At 48.1% G+C, this 27,591-nt stretch overlaps 2 protein-coding genes across 2 annotated transcripts in view; both read right to left on the bottom strand.

The window, feature by feature from the left end:
- Positions 1 to 1,978: 1,978 nt before the first annotated feature.
- Positions 1,979 to 6,023, bottom strand: SOX7 (SRY-box transcription factor 7; the record flags this gene model as incomplete). The annotated part of the gene is made up of 2 exons (XM_083857798.1): positions 1,979 to 3,988; positions 5,795 to 6,023. The coding sequence occupies 2 exons, from the start codon at positions 6,021 to 6,023 to the stop codon at positions 3,084 to 3,086; spliced, it is 1,134 nt and encodes a 377-aa protein (XP_083713924.1). The 3' UTR covers positions 1,979 to 3,083.
- Positions 6,024 to 10,688: 4,665 nt separating this feature from the next.
- The window catches only part of PINX1 (PIN2 (TERF1) interacting telomerase inhibitor 1), a 61,740-nt gene continuing 44,837 nt past the window's right edge, over positions 10,689 to 27,591 (bottom strand). The window contains exon 7 of the mRNA XM_083857046.1: positions 10,689 to 14,881. Coding sequence (XP_083713172.1) covers positions 14,291 to 14,881 — 591 coding nt within the window. The 3' untranslated portion in view covers positions 10,689 to 14,290. The remainder of the gene's footprint in view (positions 14,882 to 27,591) is intronic.

Here is a 27,591-nt window from a genome sequence, read left to right as displayed (position 1 = left end):
GGCCCCAGCTCCCGGTTGGGGCCTGTAGCTGTTCCTGGCGTGCAGAGAGAGCAACAGGGACAAGCTCCCACCTCTCCTCACATGGCTCCCAGGGTTGAGCAAGTGGGGACAGGCTTTGGCTGGTGGGGATCTCCGTTCGTCCCGACACGACGGGATCCTTGGGGATGGGGTGCTTGGAGAAACCCCCTTTTTCCTGGGGAAATCACACTCTGGGAGCTCTTGGAGAGGGGTTGGTTTCCATCAGCCTTGCATGGGGTGAAAGCAAGGTGGGAAAAAGCTCATGGGGTGGTGCAGTTGATCCCAACGTTGGGCATGGGGTTAAGGAGAAGGACCAGTACGAACAGCCTGGAGAAAGGGTCCTATAGGGTAGGAATGTGACATCCCAGATCAGGCTGGTGGCAATACCTAGAGCTGAATTTCTGGGAGGGGGCTGGGACAGCTGAGCCTCCTCCCCAAGGCAGTTTCACTGTTCTCAGCTGCCTCTTGGGGCTGGGGCACCACAGGGATTGCAGGGAGAGATGGAGAAGGGGAAAGCAGGACTTCTCCAGCCCCACTCCTGCTCCTGGCATGGTCCCACATGAGTCAACGCTGCTGGGCAGAGAGGCCAAACAGGATCCTGCCACCTCCCTCCCTCCAGCTCCAAAATCCTCTTGGAAGAGTCACATTTGGGCTGAGGCATCCCAATCAGGGAGCCACCACAGTACCTGGGGCTGACAGGACACCCAAAAGTTCCTTTCCCCCTAAAAACGAGAGGCCAAAGATGAGCTGGGATCTCTGAGAGCTGGAATAAGGAAGAGGCAGGATGGGAGAGCTGAATCCAGGAGATACAAGTAGGGGGATGGAGCAGCTCAGGACAGGAGCATGTTGGTGCCTCCCCAAATACTCACACAGCCTCCCCCTTCTGGGACCATGGGCTCCATGGATCAGAGATGTCATTTATGGGAGACAAACCACCCCGAGTGACAGGATTGGGTTGGATGACCCCTGAAGACCCCTCCCAGCCACCACACAGAGGTGGCATCACAAAGTGCATTAGGAAATGTGCTCCTCCACTTTTTGGGGCCAAGCAGGAGGACCCAGCCTGGGAGGACACTGCTTTGGGATGTGTTTACCCTGCCTTGGATCTCCAGAGGTCCCTTCCAACCCAAAAAACTCTGGGATTCTCTGTGCATGGCTTGACCTCAAGGACAGCAGGGACACAGCCTGATTTAATGTCTGGCAAGAGCAGGCAGTGATGTTATCCAACAACATGGATCAAGGTTTTCTCTTTGCTGGCCAGGCCTGAAAACCATCACACAACATCACCCTCATGTGGCTCCCCAGATTTGACCCTCACACATTTCTCAGGCCTCATTGCCTTGATCTGCACCTGAAACAAGGACCCTTTTCAGGGTGTGGAGCATCTTAAAAGGTGAATCAGCCCAAACTGTGAAAGAAAAGAGAGCCTTAAATGTGACTAAAACCCACGCTCCAGGCGCTGGCACTCGCTCCATAAACTGCCAACATCATCTGTGCTCATCAAGACACCAAAGGCAAAGCTCTTGACTTCACTCTAATATGGAAACAGGATTACAAATATCATATCTGGGAAATGGCAAAAGCAGGATCAAGGCCAGCATAGTGACCTGAGACACTCCATGAAAAGTGAGGGTAAGCACTCATTGTGCCCCAAATCTGTCTGTTAGAAAGCAATCCACAGTTTGTAAAGATAACCACAGATCTTTGTTTTATTTATAAAAAAATGGAAGTAGAAAAAATTTGGCTGAAAATACCAACAACGACGACGACAACAACAAAAATATAAAAAAATAGCACTTGCACGGGAAATGTTTCTGTTTTGAAAACTGTTGTCAATAGCGACAGCAATTTAAATCATTGAACAATCATCGTATAAAAACATTTATTTAAATTAAATATTTTATGCAAACTCGTATCTACACTCATTCAAAATGCATAGAGTCACACAAAAGAGATGGAATGTATTAGCTTAAAAAACGGTGAACTTTTGGGTTTTTTTTTTAAAAAAAGTTTTCTTTGCAATTATTGTTAATACATTTTTGGGGACTGAAACCAGGAAATCATAACCACGTTACTAACTAATCATTACCAAGTGCCATACAGTAAACACTAAGATTAATCATGTCATATAACTGATTTAAAATAAAGCTTCATCTTTATGGAAAGGAAGAGAACTCGAGCAATACAAAATCCGAGGTTTGGGGGGGGGAGAGGAATAATGGAAGGAATAAATCAATGTACAGCTTTATTACAAGCAATAAAACGCCAGAGTTAGGAGAGGCATTGGGCACTGTGGCTCCAAACACGGAGCCTTCCCCTTCAAAGGATGTTTGATTAAAAAAAAAATGTCTGCTACATCATCACCTCTTGGCCAAAATCTTCATCCCAGGACCTGCTCCCAGGGGTGGATGCCGGCCAGATCCTGCCTTTCCAAGCCCTGATCTTTCCCCACTCCAGACCAGGCTCAGCGCCCCTGGGGCTGGCTGCCCTTCTCCTGGCTGGTGTCCCATCCCCTCTGGGGTTTCCCAAGGGATGAAGCCTCCAATCCATGCTCTGGGGCAGGGGATGGGGGCTTTAATCCCTGTTGAAGTGCTCAGGCAGGTCAGGCTGGCTGCAGCAACGCTGCCACCAGAACCCAAAACCAGCTCATAGACCTTCACCAAAATCTTCCCTTCTCCCATCCCTGCCTTTCCCCCTTCCAGGGGGGAATTCAGACCTGATGTTTTCAGGGTGCTGCCGCACTCTTGGCTCCAGAGCAGAGCTGGGGATGCCCCAAAATGAGGTGCAGCTTTCCTGTGCTCTCGGGAACGTCCCTGCTTTGGAACAGGGACTTGGCCAAAGGGCTTTGGTGTCGGGAAGTGCCCCCTGGCCACGGCGGGAGCAGAGCACTCCAGGTGGTGAGCCAACAACCCAAATCCTTTACCTACAACACCAAGGAGACTCCAGGGCCCCGCAGTTGGGACCAGGTCACCCTGAGGGAGCCGCGGGCGGGTTGTCCCCAGGGAGCAACAACGCCTCGGGAAACAGAGTTGGGTCCTTCCTCAGGTCCTCCCCTGGCTGGGCTCCTAAGAGACGCTGTAGTTATTGTAGTAGGTGGCTGTGGCATCGGCCAGGACGGAGATGAGGCTGTTCTCGGAGCCGTGGGAGCTGCTGGATGCTGGGCCGTGCCCACTGGCCAAAGCCCCGCCGTGGTGGTCACTGTGGCCGCCGGGGTTGTTGAGATACTGGTCGAACTCATTGCGGTCCATCTCCCCCAGCAGCTCCGCTTGGCTCAGCTGGTCCAAGGGGTCGAAGCCATGATGGTCGGGTGGTGGGGAGAGCTGACCAAGGTGGGCATGGAGGTTGGGAGGAGGCAGGGAGGGGAAGGCGGGTGTGTAGTAGCTGGGAGGAGGAGGAGGAGGAGGAAGGGTAGGACAGCTGGAGGCTGAGGGAATCATGCAGGTGGCCTGCTGTGCCATGGGGCTGAGAGGGTGGTGGCTGCATGGCAGAGACCCACCCGTGTACTCCGGGGAGAAGGTGGCGCTGGCCAGGTGGGAGCGGTGATGCTCCTCGGGGCAGGGCGAGGAGAAGAAGCTCTGCTCGGGGTCTATGGCATCCAGGGGGGACATCTCCGGTGGGGTGGGCAGCCCATAGGGATAGGTGTCCACGCTGGTGCTGCTGCCGCTGCCTGGAGCATCCCGGTATCCCCGCACAGGCGGCAGCCCCGGGCGGGGTGGGTACTCACCCGGGCCATCTTTGTCCCCCCCGGCCCGGCTGCAGGTCCTCTTTTCCGGCACAGAGTTCTGGTCCCGTGTCAGGCTGCCCAGCAGAAAGCCGGGATCCACCCGCTTCCCGATGCGCTTGACCTGCTTCTTTCGACGGGGCCGGTACTTGTAGTTGGGATAATCTTGCATGTGCTTGACCCGCAGCCGCTCGGCCTCCTCCACGTAGGGACGCTTCTGCGACAGGCTCAGCGCCTTCCAGGACTTCCCTGAAACAGAGGAGACGCTCCCTTAGCACCCGCAGCCTCCCGAGGGAGCCCAAAATCCCTCCTGGCCATGCAGAGGACAAATCCCAAACACCGCGCAGGGAGAAGAAGGGAGGAATTGAGGCTGTTACAGGGTCTCTGATTCCCTTCATCCCAAGTCTTCACACAAGGTGGGTTTAGGGTTAGTAAATAAATCCAGGAACTCTCCCAGCTCCATGGGCTGGGACAGAGTCTGGCTGTGGAGCAGGGACAGCCAAGGATGGCTGAGCAGAGGGTCAGGACATGGTGTCCTTTAAGGTGCCCTGGCCTGTGCCCTGCCAAGACTTGCACCAGGGCACAGGGAGACCTGGGCACTGTGACAGCTGCTCTGGATGGTGGAAGGTGTTCCTGCCCATGGCAGGGGGATGGATTAGATGATCTTTATGGTCTCTTCTAACCCAAACCATTCCACGATTCCGTAATTAATTCTATGACCTCGCTCTTCCTTGTTTGAGATAAAATGTCCTCAAGGCACAGGACAGAAAAGCAGCATTGGGCAGGGGGGTTTTATCCCACACTGAGGCTGTCCCAGGCTGCTCCTCAGGGTAAGGGGGAGAAATGAGGATACACATCAAAGCCTTTGATGCCTTCCCATGGCCTGAGACAGCAGAAATAACACTAATAAGCTGAGATGCTGCATGGCAAAGCAGCGAGGAGAAAACCCAAACCACCAAAGCAAACACCACAGAACTGTCCAGGGAAACACAAACTTTGGATGAGAGGTTGGGCAGCAAAGCTCTGTTGCAATTCGGGCAACTCTTTCTCAGGCTGTCTGGGCTGATGATTTTGGTTTGCCCTCTTGGTTTCACATCAAAATGGGGACTGGGAGAAAGGGAGAAATAGTGGATGGGGAGTGGGAAACAAATGTGTGCTCAAAATGGGTTGTGATCCCCCATAAGTAACAGCAGAAATACACACACACACACACCCCAACCTTGTAATACTGGGACAAAGTGGGACAGCAAGGACAGGCCAGGAAAATCTGGGGGGCAGAAGGGCAGGGTTTGCAGCAGAGGGGTGGCAGGGTGCCTTGTCCCCTGGGATGCAGGACACCATCAGGCTTTGCACCCTGAGCAGTGGCTGCACACCTGGAGCGTGGGACAGTTTTGGGGTGAGCACCCCTTGGGTGATTGGGTGGGTGCACGGGGTGCAGAACTCCATCAGATTTTACCACCCCAGGGTGCTGCACCCCAAAACGGCCAGGTAGGTGCAGGGGTGCCCTGCAACTGCCCTGCTCCCCACCTGGGCAGGGTTGGCATCCCCAGGGATGGCAAATCCGCGGGGCTGGATCTGGATTTGCACCCCGGGATGTCCGGGTGGGTGCATGGTGCCCACCCCAGGATCCAAACGGGATTTGCACCCCAGGAATGGCTGGAGAGTGCTGGATCCCCACCCCAGTGCACTGAATCCAGACGGGGTTTTCACTCCAGGGACTGCTGGAGACCGAGCCCGGAGCGCTGGATCCGAGCAGGGCGCGCATCCCATGCCCGGGGGGGTGCGCGGGTGCTGGATCCGGGCAGGATTTGCACTCCCGGGAATACCCTGGTGGATCCACGAGTACCGAATCCGGACAAGGTTTGCACCCGCAGGGATCTCCCGGGCTCTGAATCCCCACGGGATTTGCACCTGGATGGGCGGGTGGATGGGTGGGTGGATGTCCCGGCTGCTCACCCCGGGGCACCGAATCCCTGCAGGGTTTGCACCCCAGGGGATGCCCGGGTGAGTCCTCGACCTCGCCTCCCCCAGACCCGCTTCCCCCGCGCTCCTCACCGAGCATCTTGCTGAGCTCCGCGTTGTGCAGGTCGGGGTTCTGCACCGCCAGCCGCTTCCTCTCGTCCTTCGCCCACACCATGAACGCGTTCATGGGCCGGCGGATGCGGCTCTCGGAGCCCTTCTCGCCCTGCGACGCTCGGGGGGGTGGCCCTGGGGACAGCCCCTCGCCCGTGTCCCCCTCCAGCCGCTCCGGCCAGGGGAATGATGTGCTGAGCAGCGCAGCCATGGCCCCCTCCCCCCCGGCCCCCCCCAGCCCCGCCGAGCTGCCCTCGGGGTCCCCGCGCAGTCCCAGCCTCCTGCCCGGCCTCTCCCGTATTTATGAGCTCCTTGGAAAAAGCCTCCTCCAATGACACCGAAGGGACTCGCTGCTCCTCCTTGTTTGCAAACTCCTCAGCCCCGGCCGGGATGGTGCTGGGAGAAAACTTCTCCCCACCCCCCTCTGTGCGGCTCCCCCCGGGGGAAGCAGCACCCCCGACACCTCCTTTGCTCCTTCCCACTCCCCCCTCTTTTAATATTATTTTTTTTCCTGACTTTGCCCGCTGAAAGGGAGAGAGGAGAGAGCTGGAGATGTCCCGCCCCCAAACAGCTCCGCTGCCCCTCCTGCACCTCAGAGACCTTCAAACTTTAAAGGCTGAGGGGTCACACAGAGACAGGAGATAAAGGCACTGAACAGTTGGAAAAGAAAAGGAAAATGACACTGAAAGGAAGATCCCACTGGGGTGAAAAAAGCCCCTCCCCAGGCTTTGAGAAGCTGCAGGAACCTTCTTTGCAAGGGAAATCAAGGCACGGATCCCACAGGCAGGGATGACTTTTTCCCCCACTTCTCCGGCTTTAAGCACCAGCCCAGGCTGTGCTTTGCCCACCTCATGTGGGTTTTCATCCCACATTTCCAGGTCCGCTGGTATGGGATGGAAACTGGGACATGACCAACCTGCTGGTGGGTGCTTGTCCAGCCTGGTCGGGCCCCTAAAGGAGCTTTTAGGGGAAAATAAGGCAGGGATGGGGCTGGGCACAGCTCAAAGAGGTTGAAACACCCCCAGTCTGTCCCTGCTGCCCATCCCTGGACACTGGGAGACACTAAGGATCTTTTCCTTGCTGCTGCTTTTTATGGAGTGCTGCCCCATCCCAAAAAAAAATGCTGGATGGGGTGGAAGTCCCAAAGCCACACAACGGTGTTCCCCACTAACCCCACCTGGGTGTCCCCAAAGGTGGGAAATTCATCCCAGCAGCATTTCCTCTCACTAGGACAAAGGATCTCCAGGATGGTGATGGCACCAAAAATCCCCATCTGGCTGCCCTTTCCCGGCTCATCCCCACAACCTGCCCTGGGGATGTGTTTGATGGCTGGGTCCCTTTATGATTTTGACCCTTGGATATGGGGCCGCTTTGAGCGCCCGTGGGTTTCCCCAAAAAGCAGCGGGACGGGGCTGGGGATGGGCAGGCTTTTCCTGGGGGAAAACCATCTGAGCCCCATCTGAGCCCAAGGCAAAGGGGGAAAACCCCGGCGGGCACTTGGGGTGGGTTTCCCACGTGCCTTGGGTGTTCCTATTGACTCTTGTCAGATTAGGAGTGATGGAGAGAGCTCATGTAAATGCGAGCCGGGCAGGATCCGCCTGGGCTTCCTGGTCTCTCCTTTCCCCTCTGCACAGGAGCGGGACGGCTCCGGTTTCTCGTGGATTGCAGCGATTTTTTTGGGGTCAGGAGAGCTGGAATCTGCCACAGCCGAAGCAGCGACTGCCCTCCCCGAGCTCTTCCCCAGGACTGAACTAAAACCCTGCGGAAGCAGCAACATTTTCCAAAGGAACTGATTAAATCTATTAAGCTATTTACAAGTGGGCTCCATCAGAGCTGCGTTATCTGGGAATACAACAGGAAGGCAAAACTTCTCTTAAATCTAAAAGGCGCAGGAGATTTCCTGGTCTCGGGACAGATTTATAAACCCTTTATATACAGACACACACACACACACACACAAGGAGGAGCTGCCTTTTATCTGGGGTTTGGAGCCGGCCACGCTCCTGGGGACAGCTTGTTCTGTCCCAGCAGCACCAAATCTCTCCCAAAAAGTCCCTTCTCACGCCTTCAAGTGCCGGGATGGGGCAGTGAGGGAGGATGCCAAACTCCACCCTGCCCCGCACAGGTCTCCCCGGGTGCATTTTGCAGGTTGGCAGTGAGAGAATTTGGAAAACATCCTTAATTCTGTTTAGTTCCCTTTAGGAAGGGTGGAAGTGCCCTGAAAAAAAAAGAGGCTGCCCGGGGTTGCAAGGTTTTTATTTTGAATCGGGTGGTGCTTTGGGTATGGTGAATGTGTTGGCTCACTGTGACTTTTTAACCCTCAAGATGCTCAGGATATCACGAGTATAAAAACACCTCTGTCGATGCTCCAAAGGCCAGGAATTTTTAGTAGTAGCAGCAGAATTTTCCTTCCTGGGAAAAGGAAAGAGATGGATGAATTCCACTTGATCCCTTTTGCAGGGCTGCTTCCACCTTGCCTTGTGTTCCCACGTTTTGCAGGATGGATGGAAAGGTTTGGGAGAGGATAAAACCCTGTGCAAGGACAGGACCTGATCCCACCTCCTGCCTAAGCCTGGAAGTTCTCAGAGCACCTCTCTGTGTGTTCCTCATCCTCATTATTCCCTCCACATCCTGGGAGTAACATTTGACCTCCCGGAGGCATCACTGGGGTCAAGTTGTGGCTTTTCTGAACCTCCTGAGACACAATCCGGGGGCTCCTGTGTGGTTTAAAGCACAAAGAAATCCGGCAGAATATTCCTCGTTTGGATTTCCTCCCTTCCCAGGGCCCCCATGCAGAATTTTAAGTGCAAACACTGCTACTATTATTAATAACCCTTTTTTTTTTTTTTTTTTTTTTTTTTTTTTTTTTTTTTTTTTTTTTTTTTTTTTTTTTCCTGCAGCACCTGGCATTCTGATGGCATTAGTAAGGAGGGTTTCATTCTGCACCCTGCCTAAAATGCTGGTCAAACCTGTCCTGTCGGAAGCTCCCCGGTTACATAAAGGAAGGCTGGGGCCATGTGAAAATGCCACCTCTTAAATTGCCACCGGATCGGGGTAATTAGTCTAGAAAAAAACCTCGGGATTACCTTTTTTTTTGTGTGTGTGTGCTCACCTTCCTTGCTCTGCAGCGAGGCTTCACCTGTATCTGGGGCACAGGAAGCAGCAGAGCTCTCCTAGGGCTTTGGGAACAGGGAAATTACGGCGAAAAGCCGCGAGCGAAAATAGACGGAGCAGACAAAGGGGGGAAGAAAGCTTTGTTCTCCCCCATTTTCACGGATGGGGAACAGTGGCAACAACTCCCAGTGGGCCAGGCAGAAAACGAGTGGCTGAACTCTGTATGGAAGGGCCATATCTTTAAAAATATCCTTTTTTTTTTTTTTTTTTTTTTTTTTTTTTTTTTTTTTTTTTTTTTGGGTGGGTGGGGGGAGGTGGATTCGACATCTGGAATTTTACTCTTGCAAAGGGAGGGATTATTTTATTATTTTCACCCCCTCCCCACCTCGCACCCCACCAACCTTCAGGGACATTAAAATATGTGAGAAAGTGCAAATCCTAAATTAGCTCGATATTCACATGGTCCTTAATTATTGATGAAACTCTTGGCTCCCAAGGGAAGTTTTTGCAGAGAGAGAGCTGGGGGTTCCCAGCAGAAGATTCCCCCCAAGTGCTGCAGTTCCCAACTCTGCCCACTGCCCATCCTCCCTGATTCCACCAGCTTTTCCCCAGGGATTGCTACCTGGACTATTTATTTTCTAGGTAAAAAAAAAACCCAAGAGCTTTCCCATTATAGAAAAAAATGCAGAAAACCTTCCCCCTCCTGAAATGCTAAATTTTTCAGCATGGTGCTGAATATTTCTGCTCTTACTACTTTTAAAATGCAGTTTTAAGGTTACAAAAATATATATTTTACCGCCTTTAGGTTAAAAGGAACTAGGAAGAGTTTCCCTTTTACACTGTTAAATTTACAAAGATGGATTAAGATAAGAAAAAAGATTTTGATAAGAAGCAGATTTTGACTTGCTGAGAAATGGAGTTTTAATTTGTTTTACAATATTCCCACTTCTGCCACCAACAAAACTGTGTATTTGTACTGCATCTCCCAGTCCCAGATCACCAGAAGTTTGCTGATCCAAGAAAAAATTGGTTTGTCCCTGGATGGAACAGGTACAGAAACAAAAGCCTTGGTTATTGTCCCAAATTCTCTGAGCTCTGATCCTTCCTGAGGGGGATCCTGCCCAGGAATGGGGGGGAAATTAGGCAAAGGATGGGTTTGGATGCCCACTATCCTCACCCCATATCCAAGAGGATACACTAGTCCTAGGTCGTTTTTCCAGCCAGGTGTGATGTTTCCAATAGATTTTGTGTGGTTTCCCTTTCTCCTTGGAGCTTCCTTCCTTCCCTCAGTGTTGGCAGGTTCGGAGGTTTCCTGACGTAAATTGTGCCTTTTGAAGGTGGGTGCTGCAACAACTTCGGTCTTGTGTGTTTAAACAGGAGAAAATTGGTTAATTACGCTGATGAATGCAGCTAATTGTCCTCGCTGAGAGCTGAGGAGCTGCAGGCAGAGAGCACCGGGGCAGCTGGAAGGAAAACTGCAGCCATGGACACCATGCTGAGCTGTCCCCAAATACTTCTCAGAGCCCCAGGATGGTTTAGGGTGGAAAATCCCACAGAGATCATCGAGTCCAATCATTCCACAGCAGTGCCAAGGCCACCTCTGACCCATGTCCCCAAGGGCCACATCCATATGGATTTGAAATCTCTGTAGGGACAGGGACTCCTCCACTGCCCTGGGCAGCCCTTTCCAATGCCTGACCACCTTTTCCATGGAGAAATCACTCCTGATGTCCAGCCTGAATCTCTCCTGGCACAGCCTGGCTGTCCCCTCCTGTCAGGGAGTTGTGCAGAGCCACAAGGCCTCCCCTGAGCCTCCTTTTCTCCAGGCTGAGCCCCTTTCCCAGTTCCCTCAGCTGCTCCTGGTGCTCCAGACCCTTCCCCAGCTCCATTCCATTCAATTCCCTTCTGCTCCAGCCCCTTCAATTCACAAAAGTCATAAAGCAGCTGCACCTCAATGGATTCAATTTCACTTAAACACAAGCACAAGTGGTTCTGAAATCTTTAATGGTGTCTTGTATTTATGCTTTAAGAAACCCTGGTTGTTACTAAGGGCCACTTGGGGACATGGGTCATCGGTGGCCTTGGCTGTGCTGAGGGAATGGTTGGACTCCATGGTCTTAGAAGGGCATTTCCAAACTCAGTGATCCCATGGTTTTACAATTCTACCTCTGCTTTAGGCTGGCTGTGTGTGAAGCATCAGAGCTGGAACATCTTGGAAGGAAATTCAAGGAATTCTGCCTTTAGCACAAGTCTGGGCTGTCACTTGGGGTGCTCCAGTGCCACCTCCCACCCCTGGCTCTAAGGAAAGCTCCAGTGTCACACAAAACTCCAAAAGCCCATGAAGTTCACGCAGATTTGGGTCCAACAATGGTACCAGGACTATTTTTCCGTGGTCTCTCCTTCCCAGGGCAGTTTGGTGCCTGCAGGTGTTTACAAGCGCAATTCAACCTCCATTATTGCTGCTCTGACATTGCACTTGCCAATCACATCCTTGGCCGTGGATCCCACAGCGAATTCTGAGCCTCAAGAACAGCCCAATCCCTGCAAAGAATGGAACAGCTCAGGAGAAACCAGTGTTGCAAAGTTCCCAAAGCAAAAAGGGAAATTTCCTTCAGTCTCTGCTGAAAACATTTCAGTATCTCTGCTGTGTGTGCCTCGTTCCCCATTCGGGAGCAACAGCAGAGCAGGGAATTCTCATTTTCCTTGGTGTCCAGGTAATTTCACTGGGAGCCACCTCATTCTGGGAATACAATGGATGAATTTATAACAAAAGGCCTCAGAGTTTGAGAGTCTGATTTTGGCGGAAATGAAACCAAGTCGTTCCTTTGTGCTCACATTCTGCTAATTCCACCATCTGGGCGCTGACGTAATTCTTTTTCTTGTGCTTTCTAAAAAAGGCCTTCTTGCCAAACCCAGAGTTGGGTTAAAACCAAACTCAAAACCCACTAGAAACAAACAAACAAAAAATCTATATATGTAATTTATTACTCTGAAACATGTTCCTCTTGTTCCAATCCTCCATTTCACTGGACAGTATCTGGTAAGAAGAGCTTTTCATTGAGTAACACTGACCACAAACACAGAGCAGGGCAGTTAAATCAATTGCTTCTGTCAAATACAAGCAATTTATGATTTATGGTTATTTATTTATTATGATTTTTCCTCTCCTACAACCACATGCAGAGCTGGGGCACATTAAAATTCCACATTTCCTGGGATAAAGTGCTGTGTATTATTGCAGAAATAAAGAATCTTCCATTGGTAGCTGATACTTCCATCTGAGCCATATTAAAGTCTTGGGTATCCTGAATTTAACAGGAGCAACAGCACAAATTTAAAGGTTTATTCCTGGTTTTATTCTTCCTGTAACTGACACTGGAATGTGGCCAAGCACCCACAAGAGTCAGCACACATGAAAATTCACAGAGGGAACAAACAAACAAGCCCAAGCAGTGTTTGGAGAAGGAAACTTTACTCCTTGACTAGCACCTTTTTAAACTGAAATCCCAGAGAGGCCGTAAGGTTTACTTGGCTTAAGAGTTAAAAAACAATAATTGGAAACAATCAGGCTTTTTGGATTCTAATAACAAAGTTAATAACAAAAATTCCAACTTGTGGTGAGCAAGAAATCAGGAGGGATGCTTCAGTTTAATGTAAAACATTATTTTGCTGTCATCTTCCAATGAAAAGATGATTTTTTTCACCTCAAGCAAGGAGTTTCCTCCCAGTTTGACAACAACTAATGGTATTTGGTGGTATTTCATTTAAGGAAGCCAGGGACAAGCAGATTATGGTGAATAATAATTGTACAGCCTCCAAAGGAGATGCAACAACAGTTAAAACCCCTGGCATGTGAAATCCAGGGAAAGGCATCTTGTTCTCCCACACAAGAAGTGAAACTTCATTTTGCTGCAGTGAATGAGCATGTCCTGAGGGCAGGGAAAAAAAAAAAAAGGTGCTTTGGAAACCAAGAGATCTTCAAAAAGGAGGAGTTGAGCTGCAACCAAAACCATCCATGTGGTCTGGGTACTAGAGATGGAGCTTCCCCCACTGCACAATAAAGGCAGATTAAGGAGATTTTTTTCCTCTATTAACATCTGCATCTTGACAATGTCCCTCAGACCATGTTAAGCAACTCTGCTGAGCTGAGACAATATAAAAATGTACCCATTTTCTTCAGCAGAGCAGCCAATGGGATGTTTTAGATTTACACTGATGAAACCCAGCCAGGCCTGGATGAAACGAGCAGCTCATGGATGTGGATTCTGGGTTCTGCCAGGATAACTGGCTGGTGGTTCAGGGTTTTGCTGTTGGTTTGCTGTGGACAAAGAAATATCAGAACACCTGGAACGTGAATCTTTCTTCCCATTGCACCACTTCCAAGCTCACCCATCTCTTCTGACAGCTCTGAGTGACATTAAAATGCCAAAATTCATGCTGAATGTTTCAGATCTCAGTTCCAGCATTCCTAATTTCCAGGCTTACAATGAGAAACAAGCTCTAGTTTGGTTATAAATCCAAATTGCAAGTTTTCAGTGTGTGAATAGCAACAATCTGACTGTGCTTTTAAAATCTATTGGATTTCAGGAAAAAAACTGGTTCTATCCAAGGCAGCTTTCTGGATTCCAGAAGTACCAGTGAAGAGATCCTGAGTATTGCCTGGGAATCAAAGATTTAGGTATGGTTAATAAATGGCAAGATTAATGCACATTTCTTTTAGCTTTGCTGCAAAGTTACAACTGTTTGACAATGGTTTGGAGGCACAGGAAGGTGTTTTTATTTCATCCTTTAGTGCTGACACTCAGGAGCAAACTTTTAATCAGAGCAAGCATTTTGGGAAGAAACAAAACTCATTTGATATGTAAAAAGAGATGAATGTAAAAAGTAGACAACACTTTGCAAAAATCAATTTTAAAAAGACAGACAGCTCTGCAAACCCCTCCCTGCTTCCAGAAGCAGAGCTGGGCTCTCACAAGTGAAAACAATTTTAATAAAAAAGCAGTACTGGGGTGATTTTTAATTTTTTCTTCCTGAATTGAGAAAAACACAGTCAGTGTGAAGCAGCAGAAAGTCATTCTCTGCCTTTCACAGTCTTGATGTTGTTAATCCTCCATGTGGATCCTTTTTAAATGTGGCACTGAAGCTCCTGTTGGCCCCTCACCATGTTTTCCCTTGGGTGAGCTGGGTTTAGATCCAGCCTGTGTTTAGATCCAATCTGAGTTTAGATCCAGCTTGTGTTTAAATCCAGCCTGTGTTTAGATCCAGCCTGTCCCTGCTGGAGCTGGAGCAGTGTCCAAGCCTGGACTGGTGCTGGGTTTACACAGAGCCTCCTCTAAGACAGACTCACCCCTGAGCCTGAAAGGGTTAAATGTTCTTGCAGTGCTTCTTTTTCTTTCTGGGCGCTCCTTCCCCACACTCCCCTGTCTCCTCTTTTTGCTTTTTGTGCTTCTTCTTGTGGCGTTTCTTCTGCTTTTCCTCCTGCTCCTCTGTGCTGAGTTCCTCCTCCTCAGACATTTCCACAGAAATTTCTCCATTGCCTGTATTTTCATCACAACTGATGTTCTCTTCTTCATCCTCCTCTTTATGTTTCCTCTTTTTTTTCTTTTTGTGACATTCATTTAGTGGATCACCCAGTTCTTTTCCATTCAAGCTCCCTGTCTTTGGCTTTTTCCCTGGTTTCTCACAGTCCTCTGTCCTCTCTGCCTCATCATCTCTCTTCTTCTTCTTCTTCTTCTTTTTGACTTTGGTTTCCAGTTCTTCTGAAGGCTCCACAGCTTCGTCAGCTGTTGGGCTGGAATGATCCACCTTTGTTTCTGTCTCCTTCTGGGATCCCTTCAGCTTTGCCATGCGCTTGGCGAAATATTCCTGGACAGTGAGAACACTCTTGACTGTATTGGAACCATCTCCAGGGCTGGGTTCCTTCTCTTCCTGGGAGTCAGGATCAGCAATATCCTCCTGCAAGGGAACAGAGAAGAGCAGGAGTGAGTCAGGAGTCATGGCTTGAAACATAATCCTGGTTTTTTTTTTGCACACTAATATGGAAAATACTGAAAAGCAACGCGGTGCTTTGAAAATTAACTATGAAAGTAAAGATTTGGGTGGGAAGTGAGGCAGCCCTTCATGTGGAAGATGCTGTAGGTTTAGGGAAAAGAGGTGGAAGGAGAGATGGCAGCAAGAGAACACAAACCAAGACAATTTTCAGTTGTTTTGAGTTTACCTCCTCCTACATAACTCATGTCTACCACTGTCACACTCAGTGCATTACACCGACTTTGCAAAGCACATGTCTCTGCAAGACATAAACCAGCATGAAAAATGATCCACTACAATCCATTAGCCTGTGGCACAAAGGAAATCCCATGCCTGGAATAACTCTTCAGCAAAGAACTTGTGATCCAGGGAGCAATCCAGCACTGAGGCATCTCCTCCATCTTATCTGATCTTTGGGAATGTTTGTTTCGGAGCTGCTCTGCTGTCAGGGTGTCTCAGATGTTGTTATTTAAACAGGCTCCATTTGATCACACGTTATCAGATGGCACAAACAACATCACAGGTTACATCTTACAAGGTTTCTGCAGACATGAAATAAAGAGCTGCTCGTCTCCAGCTGCAGAGTGAAGAGTCTCCTTCCTAGAAAGGAAAAGATCAAACTAAAAGCAAAGTGTAGCTCTGGAGCTCGATGTCATGGATGGCATGAAGAGAATTGACTGAGAAAGCAACAAATGCCACAAGATGGAAATGTATAATTTGTTGAATTATCTGAGATTTACAAAAGAAACAAACCAGACAGCTGAAATTAAGGCTTGTTCACGTACATACCAAAGCACTCAAAACAAAGCCTTTGTGGTAAAGCCTTTCACTTGGCAGAAGTCACAAATCACTCTTGGAAATGTCCCAGATTTTCACAGAATCACAGAATCATTCAGATTGGAACAGAGCTCCAAGACCATCGAGTCCAACCTGTGATTGATCCCACCTTGTCCCCAGATCAGAGCACTGAGTGCCACATCCAGTCACTCCTTGGACACTTCCAGGGGGTTCCAAACCTCCCTGGGCAGCTCCTTCCAATGCCTGACCACCCTTTACATGGAGAAATTCCTCCTCATGTCCATCCTGACCCTCTCCTGGCACAATTCGAGGCCATTTCCTCTCATCCTGTCCCTGTTCCCTGGGAGAAAAGCCTGACCCCCCCTGGCTGTCCCCTTCTGTCAGGGAGTTGTGCAGAGCCACAAGGTCCCCCCTGAGCCTCCTTTTCTCCAGCCTGATCTCCTCCAGCTCATTAATTGTTTTTTTTCTAAGCCTTGTGCACACCACAGGGAACCAGGTACCCCCTCTGGATGGGAAAAGCTGGGAATGACACTGTAGAATCCTCACCAACATCTGCCCTACAACACCTTCCTGAAGGAAATGGGATCCACAGGGATTACAGTCAGAGATAACTCCTTGTTTTTCCATTCATAAATGCAGGGATGGGTCAGAGCATCTGCTCTGCCCACACATCCTGAATCCTGCCTGCCCAAATCAGAGCAGTCAGATTTCACAGCCACTTTCACTGCCATAAGCTGATACTTGGGGAAGGCCAGCAAAGAGCTGGGAGATAAAACCCCACTTATCTCAACACTTTATAGTTATTGCATGATGCTGCAGATAAGGGACCTGGCTCTCTTGAGGGCATCGTTAAACTTGCTGGCTGGTGTGGGGTTTATTAAGGTGAGTAAGGTTTTCCAGGTCTGGCTCCTTCTGCATCTATAACCTTTACTCCCATGAGCAGGAATGCAAAAATTGGTGTCATTAGTGATGCATTACGAGAGGTGATTTCCTCATCCATCTCCTTTCAAGAGAGCTATTCCAGTGGAACGAAAGTAAGGCTGCACTTGAGATTCCAGTGATGTTTGTGTGGGCACTTATCAAAATTAGGGACTTTTCTTGTAGGGATACGTTGTAGTGTTCCTGAAGGGTTATGAAGTAAACTGAAACTATTTGACTTCTGGCAAAGAAGCCTGAAAGGGGATGTGGAACATGGGGAAAAACAGGATGTATCTACACAGGTTACATTTGAAAGGGGAGCTGCAGCAGAAGTTTAACAAGACAGAATTCCCAGGATAAATGGGTTGAGCTGTATTTATATTAAAACTGTCTTTAATAAGACCTAACCCAACAAGCAGAGAATCCCATGTCATGACAGGATCATTTAGGTTGGAAAAGAGCTCCAACATCATCAACCCCACCCTGTGACCATCCTTGTCACCCAGCCCAAAGCACTGAGTGCCATGTACAGGCCTTCCTTGGACACTTCTAGGGATGAGGACTCCAAACCTTCCTGGGCAGCCCATTCCAATGTTTAACTCTTTCCATGAAGAAATTCCTCCTGGTGTCCAGCCTGAACCTCCCCTGGCACAACTTGAGGCTCTTTCCTCTCATTCTGTTCCTTGGGAGCAGAACCTGATCCCCCCTGGCTGTCCCCTCCTGTCAGGGAGTTGTGCAGAGCCACAAGGTCCCCCCTGAGCCTCCTTTTCTCCAGGCTGAGCCTCCTTCCCAGCTCCCTCAGCTCCTCCTGGTGCTCCAGCCCCTTCCCCAGCTCCATTCCCTTCCCTGGACATGCTCCAGCCCCTCCAGGTCTCTCTTTTTGGGAGGGTCCCAGAGCTGTCCCCAGGACTGTGCTGGGAGGTGCCCCAGCAGTGCCAGCACAGAGGGACAATCACTTCCCTGGCCCTGCTGAAGCCCAGGCAAGCAGGGTCATTTTCCTTCCCCCTACAGCAGGATTTTGACACCCTGGATTGGAAAAGGACAAACAGAGTCCCAGGTTTTCAGCCAGAACCTTTTCCCTCCCCACCCTGATGTGTAAAACACACTTGGGCCCAGAACACCCATCACCCCCTGGCCAACCAGGAAAGGATTTTCTCATTGCCTTGCTGACTTCAAGTCCTGACAACTTAATTACTGTTATTGAAGGCAAATATTACTTGAACTCTATACATTTCTTTCTTTTCATGAAGTACATTAGGCATAAAAACAAACGTTCCTTTGGTTAAGGAGAGGAGCTCCAAAGGTATGTACGAGTTTAGAAAATAAGAACCCTGCTCAGAAACTCCTTTATTGATAAGAATTTTAATAACCACGGGCCACTGAGCACAGAACTAACAGGGCATGGAGACAAGCAAAGAGGTGCCAACCCTAGAAAACCTCTGGGTTTAAGGAAAAGCTTATGTAAAACCATAAATCACCTGGAAGGGCTGTTGAATGCCAAGGTATTCCTGCTTATGTGGTGTACCTGTCCCAGTAGCCATGGGAACACCGCTGAACTCTAACCAGGGGTTCTCTCTAACCCCTTAGAATTTATGCAATTCCTCCCCTACACAACCCAACACAGAGAAACATGTCAAAGGAACATAAGGCAGCTATCCCTAAATGTGGATTGTGCTGCTGCAGTTTCTGAAAGACCAGATAAAAGACAGAAAGATTCTTGCTCCAGAGAACTGATGATCAGGTAAAAGGGAAAGAGCAATTGTGCTGTAATAACTGGAGGGAAACCTGAAGATTGGGCTTTGGAGAAGATCTTTGTCTATGCCATGAGTTCCAAAATTGCCCACAAAATCGAGCTGAGGAGATGAAGTTAGAAGGAACTGGGAACAAGGAATTGGTAGGATGGTCCCAAGCAAAAGAAAAACACTGCTTGAAACGTGGTGTTAAATGTGGAATGAGTAAAGAGGAAACAATAGGAAAATTCAAGGAGAGGTTGGGAAGTGCACAGGAAGGGATGAAGGTCAATTACAGGGAGAAGTTCCCTGTAAATATCATCTGTTGATGTAATTAGTGAAATGTATGGAAAATAACCTAAAGAACATAAAGCACTCCATGTACCACCGTGTTTTTCTCTGCCTTTCTTCGCTTGCTGATTAAATCATTAAGGGAGTTCACTAAACTTACAAAGGGAAATCCTGGTTCCCTTGAATCCTGCAGGATCAGGATTGCATTTCTAGGGCACCCCACTCTCAGAGCACCTTTCAGTTATTTAGTGAAAGGAAAAAACAGGGGGTTATGGTCAATTATCAAAGGAATTCACATCAGTGAAAACAGTTTGGCAAGAGAAGAAGCCCAAAGTGGGAAGGATTTAGACACCTCATGAAATCAAATGGGTTTGAAAACCAACCTGGTCTAGTGGAAGGTGCCCCTTCCCATGGCAGAGATGGGAATGAGATGAGCTTTAAGGTCCCTTCCAACCCAAACCATTCTGGGATTATTATCATTAATATTCAAAATAAGAACTGCACCTGCATGTTACCTTCTGAGGAAAAGCGAGATAGAGCAAAGGGTGCTGGCAACATACAGGAGCAACAGAAGCAGCCTGGATTAATTCAGAGAAGTTTCCCTCCTCTTCAGAATGCAAGTATTGCCTTTTTAGCACTTAAAATCTTAAAACAAGGGAATAAAAGAATCTCTTATACCATCTCTGTCTGCTACATATGAACTATTATTACTTAAGCCCAGAAATTTCACCATGACTTTGCTTTCTTGGTACTAATTCAGAACAATTTTGTGAAATCTAATTCACAAAAAAAATGACACGAAAGGCAAAGTCCAGAAGGGATGAGCAAAAAGGCAGAATAAAGCTGAACTATTTCAGTTGGCTCTCACTGAAATGACAGAAAGTGGGCTGGATGGAGAAGCACATGGAGCCTGAGTCCCATGGAAAATACAGGATCACTCTTAGCTTTAAAATGCAGCCACCCCTGTTCCAACTTTCTTGCTGAGAAACTGTAACAATGAGATTAAAATAATCCTGTTCTGCTCCTGCTGCTGCAGATCCTCACCCAGAGGTTGGTGGGACCCCCCATGCAGTGCACAAAAACTTGACAGGCAAGAGCTGAGGGCATCCCTGTATCTTTCCATCCCAGGAATGGCTGCAGATAATTCCTGAAGAGTCACTCTGGAGCTTTGCAGACATCAACGATGACAGAGTCTTGCTTTGAGGAGTTGACAACTTCAAGTTAAGTACGAGCATTAACATTTGGATTGGGATCAAACAGGCGAGAGGGTGAACAAAGACCTGTAGCCTGATGAGTTTAAGCAGGATTAAAATAAATACATGCATAAATAAGGCCACATACCAACAGTTCTGCAGCCAATTCTGGCGTCAGAACAGGTACCCAGGAGGCTCTAATGCTTTTAATTTACCTGATTAAAATTGAGTTTATTGCAGACAGCATCTTGCAAAGAGCTGATGAGAACAGACCCCCAGAACAGAAAGGGATGATGGAAAGGGAAAACGGGACAATTTCCCTGGTGCTCATGAGGAAAAGGACAAGCAGCAGATGGAAATTATCCACAGGAAACCTTTGCCAGTAGGAGAAATCAGTATCTTTGTGAAACCTCAACAACCACTGGGAGTCACAATCACTGAAAGCAACTCAGACAACTACCAGGGAAGTGTTACAGGAGTTAATCCTTGCTTGGAATGGAAAATGTGGGATCTGGACTCCAGAAGCATTTTTCAGCCTTTTAATGTTTCAAAAACTTAAACAGGGATACGATTTGACCTCCTGGTGATCACAGAATTGTTAAGGTTGGAAAAGAGCTCTCAGACCACTGAGTCCAAAAGTTCCCCAGCACTGCCAAGGCCATCACCAACCCATGTCCCCAAGTGCCAGTTCCACACAGCTTTTAAATTCCTCCTGGGATGATGATTCCCCCACTTTCCATGGGCAGCCTGTTAAAATAAATGAGGCTTTAAAGAAAGAGATGAGAAGCAGGGATACTCAACCTGGACAAAAATTGTAAAAATTCAGGCCACCTGAAACTTCTATTTTTTGTTGGCCATGGTGGTGTAATCACCAGGACATGCCACATATCCATAGGAAGGTTTAATATTGCTACTCTTTATCCTGAGTACCAATAGAATGATGAATACACTGATGGGAAATAGAATGAAAATCCTGAATATCCAATACCTGGATGACATGACACTTGTTAAAAGAACAAGTTCCAATTACTACAGAGAAGCACTTTTCCTGTTTGACTCTGTTAAAATAAATTCTGTGCCAGGATATATTGAAACATCAGCTGCTGTCTTGCAGTTGATATTAACTTGATATTAAGTTGATATTAACATGAGCCATCAGCTGTCTCTAACCCAGCAAGGACAAGAAGAGAGGTGAGGAAGTAATTAATGGAGAGGGGACAAGGAAAAACGTTTTAAAAAATAGAATTTTTTCCATGGAATTATGAAGATCCATTTTTGCTACACTTGCAACTACAAAAGAGCAGATTGTTTCTCCAGCACTCAAAAGGCCAAGGAATTTTATTATAGTAAAGCTATGCCTAAAATAATCTGGAGGTTATTAATAGAATCATTGACCTCTGGAGCAGAACTGCTGTGAGTGCTAGACCAGCTCCACTTTTTTTTAGTGGAGTCATGGAAACCTCCAAAGACAGAGGTTTTTACCATCCTTCAGGATATCCCTGTTCTGATTACAGAATCATGGAATGGTTTGGGTGGGAAGGGACCTGAAAGTCCATCCCAAGGCCAGGGACACCTTCCACTATCCCAGGCTGCTCCAAGCTCCATCCAGCCAGACCTTGGATATGGCACCACATCCTAATGAGGAGGTTTTATCAACACATAACACCCATTTCACCCCACTGCAGCAATCTACAGGTGCTTGGTTTTCATTTTACATTGTATTTGCTGATTCTGTTTTTATTTCAGTTTTAAATTCTGTGGTGATGCGTTTCTATTAAAACCACATCCAAATTCTCCCAGCTTGTCTCGTCCTTCTATTTTATATTTTTGTCAAAAGCTCATCCTGTACCTCAGCAGGTGGCCAAGTTTAGCGATTTTCATTCACTCTTATAACTCACACAACAGAAAGCCTCCATCTCTCTTGCTGAATACTCTGGGTATGCAAAATGCCATTTTTTTGTGATACAAACAATCCATTTCCAGGGGTGTAGGATGAGCTGGAGCCCAGCCTGATCCCATCAGTGAAACAGGAGCTGCACAATAGAGCAGTGACACTCAGCCAGGTTTTGCCTCCAGCCTGCAAACAACCAGAGGAACAGGAAACAACAGGGTTGCAAAAGTGCAACGGATTAAATTTTGGCCAGGGACTTGATTGCAACGATAGTCCTGGGGATTCATTCCAGCTGTCCTGAGCAGATCCTGGTCAGGCCACAGCACCTGTATTTCCAAGGGCAGCTTGGGAATCCCGGCACTGTGTCCCACAGGGCACACACATACACACACTTCCTCCTACTGTTCTTACACTTTTCAGGAAAAAAAACCCCCGAATTTATTTAAGTTTTTGCACAACAAAGGCAGCGAGTAAAATCCAGGAGCTGAGGCTTAGGGGGAATACACACCGTGGGATCATTCCCAAGAGGTGCAGAAGGCTGAAGACACATAAGGAAAAAGTTAAAAAAAACTCAGCACATGGCAGAGAAAATCCTTTTCATATCTTGAGAGACACTTAAGATATCCCTGTGACATCTCATTCCACTCCAGCTCCTCTGCTGAGGCCAGCACAACCCCTCTTCCTTCGCATTTCCCTGCAAATTACATCTGGGCCTTAGACTGGATATAAACAAAACTAAAGGAAGAGATTTCCCCTAGGATCTCTCTATTGGCACGATGCAGAGATCCAAACACAGTGACTTCATCTTCCCAAAAAGCACCTAAATCAATTCTAACTGTTCTGTTCTCACCTTGAATAACAGAGGAAGTACAGTCCAGCAAAACGAGCACAGGACTGGGAAGGTCACGTTTCCCAAGTTCTCTTCCCAGCTGCTGGGAAACCCTGGAGAAGTTATTCCCTGCAGCTCTGGCACAGGTTATCAAAGCACAGAACATGCCTGATCAACTGCATGAAACTCACAAGAGAGCTGAGAGTTTCATGAAATGTTTGTAAGGTGCCTTGAGATCCTTCACAGGGTATCCCAGATAAACAAGGATGGAAATAACCCTGGAATTCCACTCACCTGCACCTGGGGCTGGGACATCGAGCAGACCTGACCCAGCAACACTTCTGTGACAGATCAGTGAGGAATCAAATCACCAGGAGCCTCAGATACTGGATTTTAAAGGAGTGGGCAGGAGAAAAAACAAGGAATGGTTTTGGTTGGAAGGGACCTTAAAGCTCATCCAGTCCCACCCCCTGCCATGAGCAGGGACACCTTCCACTATCCCAGGCTGCTCCAAGCCCTGTCCAAACTGGCCTTGGACACTTCCAGGGATTCAGGGGCAGCCACAGCTTCTCTGGGCAACCCTCACTGATTCTCGAGTTTAGGATTTCTTCCTGTGCCTCACAGATACAGAAGAACCCCAAAAGGAGTAACAAGTGGTTTTGGCCAGCCAGATTGTGAATACAAGCAAAGGTATCAATGAGGGCTCTTGAGATTTGAGATGCTGAGAGAAAGAATGGAATAAAAACCACTGGAAGCACCCAGAGGAGAGAAAGGAGTTCTGGTAACAATTCCAAGAGCAAGCACAGTCACAGCATCACAGCTTTGGCTCCTGGCAGAGGAAACCACAGGTGCTTTGAAATCTGAAAACAACACCTGCCTATGCCAAACTCCTCTTCTGGCTCTTTTCTAACAACAAATGTAGAAAAAGCAGATCTGTGTACAAATAAAATGCTTCCAGGAGCATTTGAAGCAGGTAATTTAAAGCAAAGCTTCACTCCTTTCCCCTTCCCCTCAGAAAATGCTTCTCAACAGGAAAACCGACACTTGAGCCTCTTCCCTTCCTCTGATCCAAGAGGGTGATTTGAGGAAGAGCTGATCCATGGATCCAAACCAGCTCAGACCTCTGGGCAAGGGGACAGACATTTCCTGTTTTTGAGCACCAGCAGTGGCCCAGGAGCCCCTGAGAAATACCTTGTGTCACTTTGTTGTCACTTTTTAGTGTCCCTTCCTCAGGCTTGGATCCTTTCCTCTAAGCAGGTGTGAAGGGGGACTCAGAGCAACTGGGAAATGAATCAGAACTTCACAATTTGGGGCAGGACAGACCAGAAATACCATAAATACCAGCAGGGCCCTCCTGTGTGGGCTAAAAGACAGATGCAGAAACACAAACAGCAAGAATGAGAATTAAATTTGAAATACAACAGCAGGGCTGTGTATGGACATTTTTTTTCCCTTCTCTCCCATCTATAAGGGTCTGAAGAAAAGAGTTTGTCTGAGGAATGGGATTTATTTTTTAAGGAATACCATTCATGCAGTGTTGCCCAGAGTTCACAAGGATCATATCCTTGTTTTCAAGGATTCACACAGCACAGCCCAGTGACCACAACCCAGCCAGGTATAACCTCCCTGCAGCCTTTTTTTCATAAATTCTTGCATTTCTTCTTCATTTCTGCCTCTAGTTTCGGTGCTTCCTTAAACAACCCTTCTGACAATCAGCTCCTCAGATCAATTCCAACTGGGACTCATCCTCCCCTCCAAAAACCAACCCATCTCTTCTTCCTCTCAGCTTCAAAATGCTGCTCCAAGTGTTTCCCTACCCATCTTGCCCGTGTCCTACCTTACCCTCTCGCTGTCTGAGATGTGTAACATCCTGCCCTTGTTCTGTCCATCATTTCCTTGCAAGCTCTCTGGGGAAGCAATTAGCCCACTTGTGAGCACTCTACAACATAATTAACAAATAATAACCACTGAGAAATGTAGGCCAAAAAAAGCCAAGTTATCACAGCCCCATTTCTGCAGAGACTTGCATTGTTCCGCGCTCGCTCGCGGCTTTCCAAGTTCCTGGAGGCACAGATTCTCCTCCAAGGCAGCACAAAAGCAAAGGTGAGCGCTGTGTTTTAAAGAAGACATGAGATGTTCTGACTTTATTTGGATTTCCAGGCTTTGCTGCTTCTCCCAGCTCGTTAACACGACCAGTTGTGAGTATTTACACAGAGAACGCTACAATAAATCTCAGAATTGGAGGTGAAAGGCTTATAATTTGGTCCTAAATTAACTCTGGCAATGGGAGCACCAAAGGAAGGAAAGACAGGATGACTGTAACCATGAGCAAGATGCAACACTAACCTAATGACATCATTTAGGATGAAAAAAACTGCTGGAGGAGACAAGGACAGAACCTATTCTTGAGTTTCCATCCCACACATCCCACAACAGCCAGCAGGGAATGGTAACAGTTATCAGGGAAAGCCTCAAAACTCGCTCTTATTTCAGCAGCAAATAAAATATTTCCAATTCCTGAGGCTTCCTACTGTAAGACAGCTCTTCCAGGCTCCTGCACACTTCCTAGGAAGTGTTATGAGTCCTGGGTATCCCTTCAATACTGAAAAATAAGGTGCCAAAGCAATTAGACAAAGGTTTCTAGTAAGGCTGAAGCAGAATTCTGCTGGGGAGCCAAGGAAACATAAAGGAGGATGAAGAAAGGGAAGAAAAGGATAAATGATGACTTTGGAGTGGTTATTGGGATGGAGAAAGATGGCATTTGGAATGTACAGAGAAGGAATAATGTTGAGGAAAGAGGGGGGAGGATGTATGTGGTTAAACCTCCACATTTTACAGCCTTGAGTAGGTCAACAATGATGATTCTGAAATTTTGATTTTAGATCCATCCACCACTGATCCTGTCCTGAAACACCAAACTGAGGTGGTCCCCATTCAGAACAGGACAATGAACAGCACATTTCAGCCTCAAAACAGCTGGAAAAGCTGTAATGGAGCAGTTGGCACTAATTTATGGATAATCCCTGGAGCACGAGAGTGCCACAGTGTCTCACCCAGCCCTGCAACCTGAGCAAGACAGAGCACATCTGCTGTGACCTGGGACAAAGAATCCTCATGGTCACTTTGTGAAATCTGCCAGCCCTGGCACAACTTTAGCTCTGCCAACCTGCAGAACAACTCACCTGGTTTAACCTTGGGTCATTTGAGGAGAGAACAGCTCAGATCAGCACATTCAGGATACACATTTCCCAGGTGGGTTTCAGTGGCAAAAAAGATTTTAAATGTCCAAGAGAAGAGGTCTGGTCCTTCAAAACTGATTAAAAAAGCCACAGCATGGCTGGAACTCGATGATCTTAAGGACCCTTCCAACTCAAACCCTTCTGTGATTGTTTGATCCTATAATGCTGAGATACTTTGTAGCCTCACAGTCAGGATCTCATCTCAGCTTTTTTGCTCATGGACAATCCAGTCCTGCTCTCCCAAGCATTAAAGGTTAAAACAATTGATTTATTTTTGTTTCACATCCATATCTGCCCAGCCTGCTCTTGGGTTTACACTGAATTTATCTCCAGGGAGTAAAGAGCCTCATTTCCCACCTTCAAACCCATTCTTGGACTTCTTTGCCTTTGGGCTGCTTTCCTTTGAGTTTCTCCTCTGCTTTTTATGGAATCGCAGAATGGTTTGGGTTAGAGGGGAACCTAAAGCTCATCCAGTTCCAGCTCCTGTCATGGGCAGGGACACCTTCCACTATCCCAGGCTGCTCCAAGCCCCATCCAACCTGGCCCTGGACACTTCCAGGGATCCAGGGGCAGCCACAGCTTCTCTGGGCAACCTGTGCCAGGGTGTCACCACCCTCACAGCCAAGAATTTCTTCCCAATATCCCATCTATCCCTGCCCTCTGGCAGTTTGAAGCCATTCCCTGATTCCTTTCTCTCCATCCCTTGTCCCCAGTCCCTCTCCAGCTCTCCTGGAGCCCCTTTAGGCTCTGGAAGGGGCTCTGAGCTCTCTCTGGATCCTTCTCCAGGTGAACACCTCCAGCTCTCCCAGCCTGGCTCGAGAGCAGAGGTGCTTTCCCTTTCTTTTTTCATTGTTTTGGTGCTGACTGCATCCATGGTTTTGACCTGACTGAGTTACAAAGGCACACTTGTCTTTCATTACACCAAGTACCAGCTTTATGGAACTGCATAAAGATTCTGCAGCAATGCAAAAAAACCCCCGAGAAAATCCCCGTGCCTGCAATTCCAGATAGATTTCCTAGGAAATTTTATTATTAACACTTTGTGTAATGCCCTGAGGGGAAAGAAGAGCTCTGTGGTTGGCCAGTGAACCACACAAAACACAGAACCTGTGCCCCAAGGGACTTGCAGGTTAAAGCCCTGAGTGGGTACAAAACAATACAAATAATTGCCAGGTAGGTGATCCTGCAGGCAGTGCACTCATTCCAAGCCGGAACGTCTCCTGGCACAGGAGCTCTGCAAAAGGAGTGGGAATGGGATGCTTTATCACAGCTCAGCAGCAACCTGCTCCAGGAATAAGCAGCGAAATGAAGACTCAAGAGGAAATGGCAGATTAAAGGGAAGACCAATTTGTTCCCAACGTCTCATTTGCTCCTAATGCTCTGCAGGTAAGCAAAGGAAAACAGCTGTGGAATTCTTGAGGTTGAAAAGCCCTTTGAGATCACAGAGTCCAACCATCCGTCAGCACTGCCAAGGCCACCACTGAGCCATGTCCCCAAGTGCCACATGCACACAGCTTTTAAATCCCTGCAGGGATGGGAACTCCACCACTGCCCTGGGCAGCTGTGCTAGGGCTGGACAACATTTTCCATGAAGAAATTTTTCCTAATATCCGATCTAAACCTCCCCTGGTGCAGCTTGAGGCTGTTTCCTCTGGTCCTGTCACTTGTCACCTGGGAGAAGAGCCTGACCCCCACCCGGCTGCACCCTCCTGTCAAGGATGCATCAGCCCAGCCCAGAGCTGGTTG

This window comes from Zosterops lateralis, assembly GCF_965231275.1.
Source record: "Zosterops lateralis genome assembly, chromosome: 3".
In the NCBI taxonomy this organism is placed as follows: domain Eukaryota; kingdom Metazoa; phylum Chordata; class Aves; order Passeriformes; family Zosteropidae; genus Zosterops; species Zosterops lateralis.
This window is presented reverse-complemented; position numbering and strand designations above follow the sequence as displayed.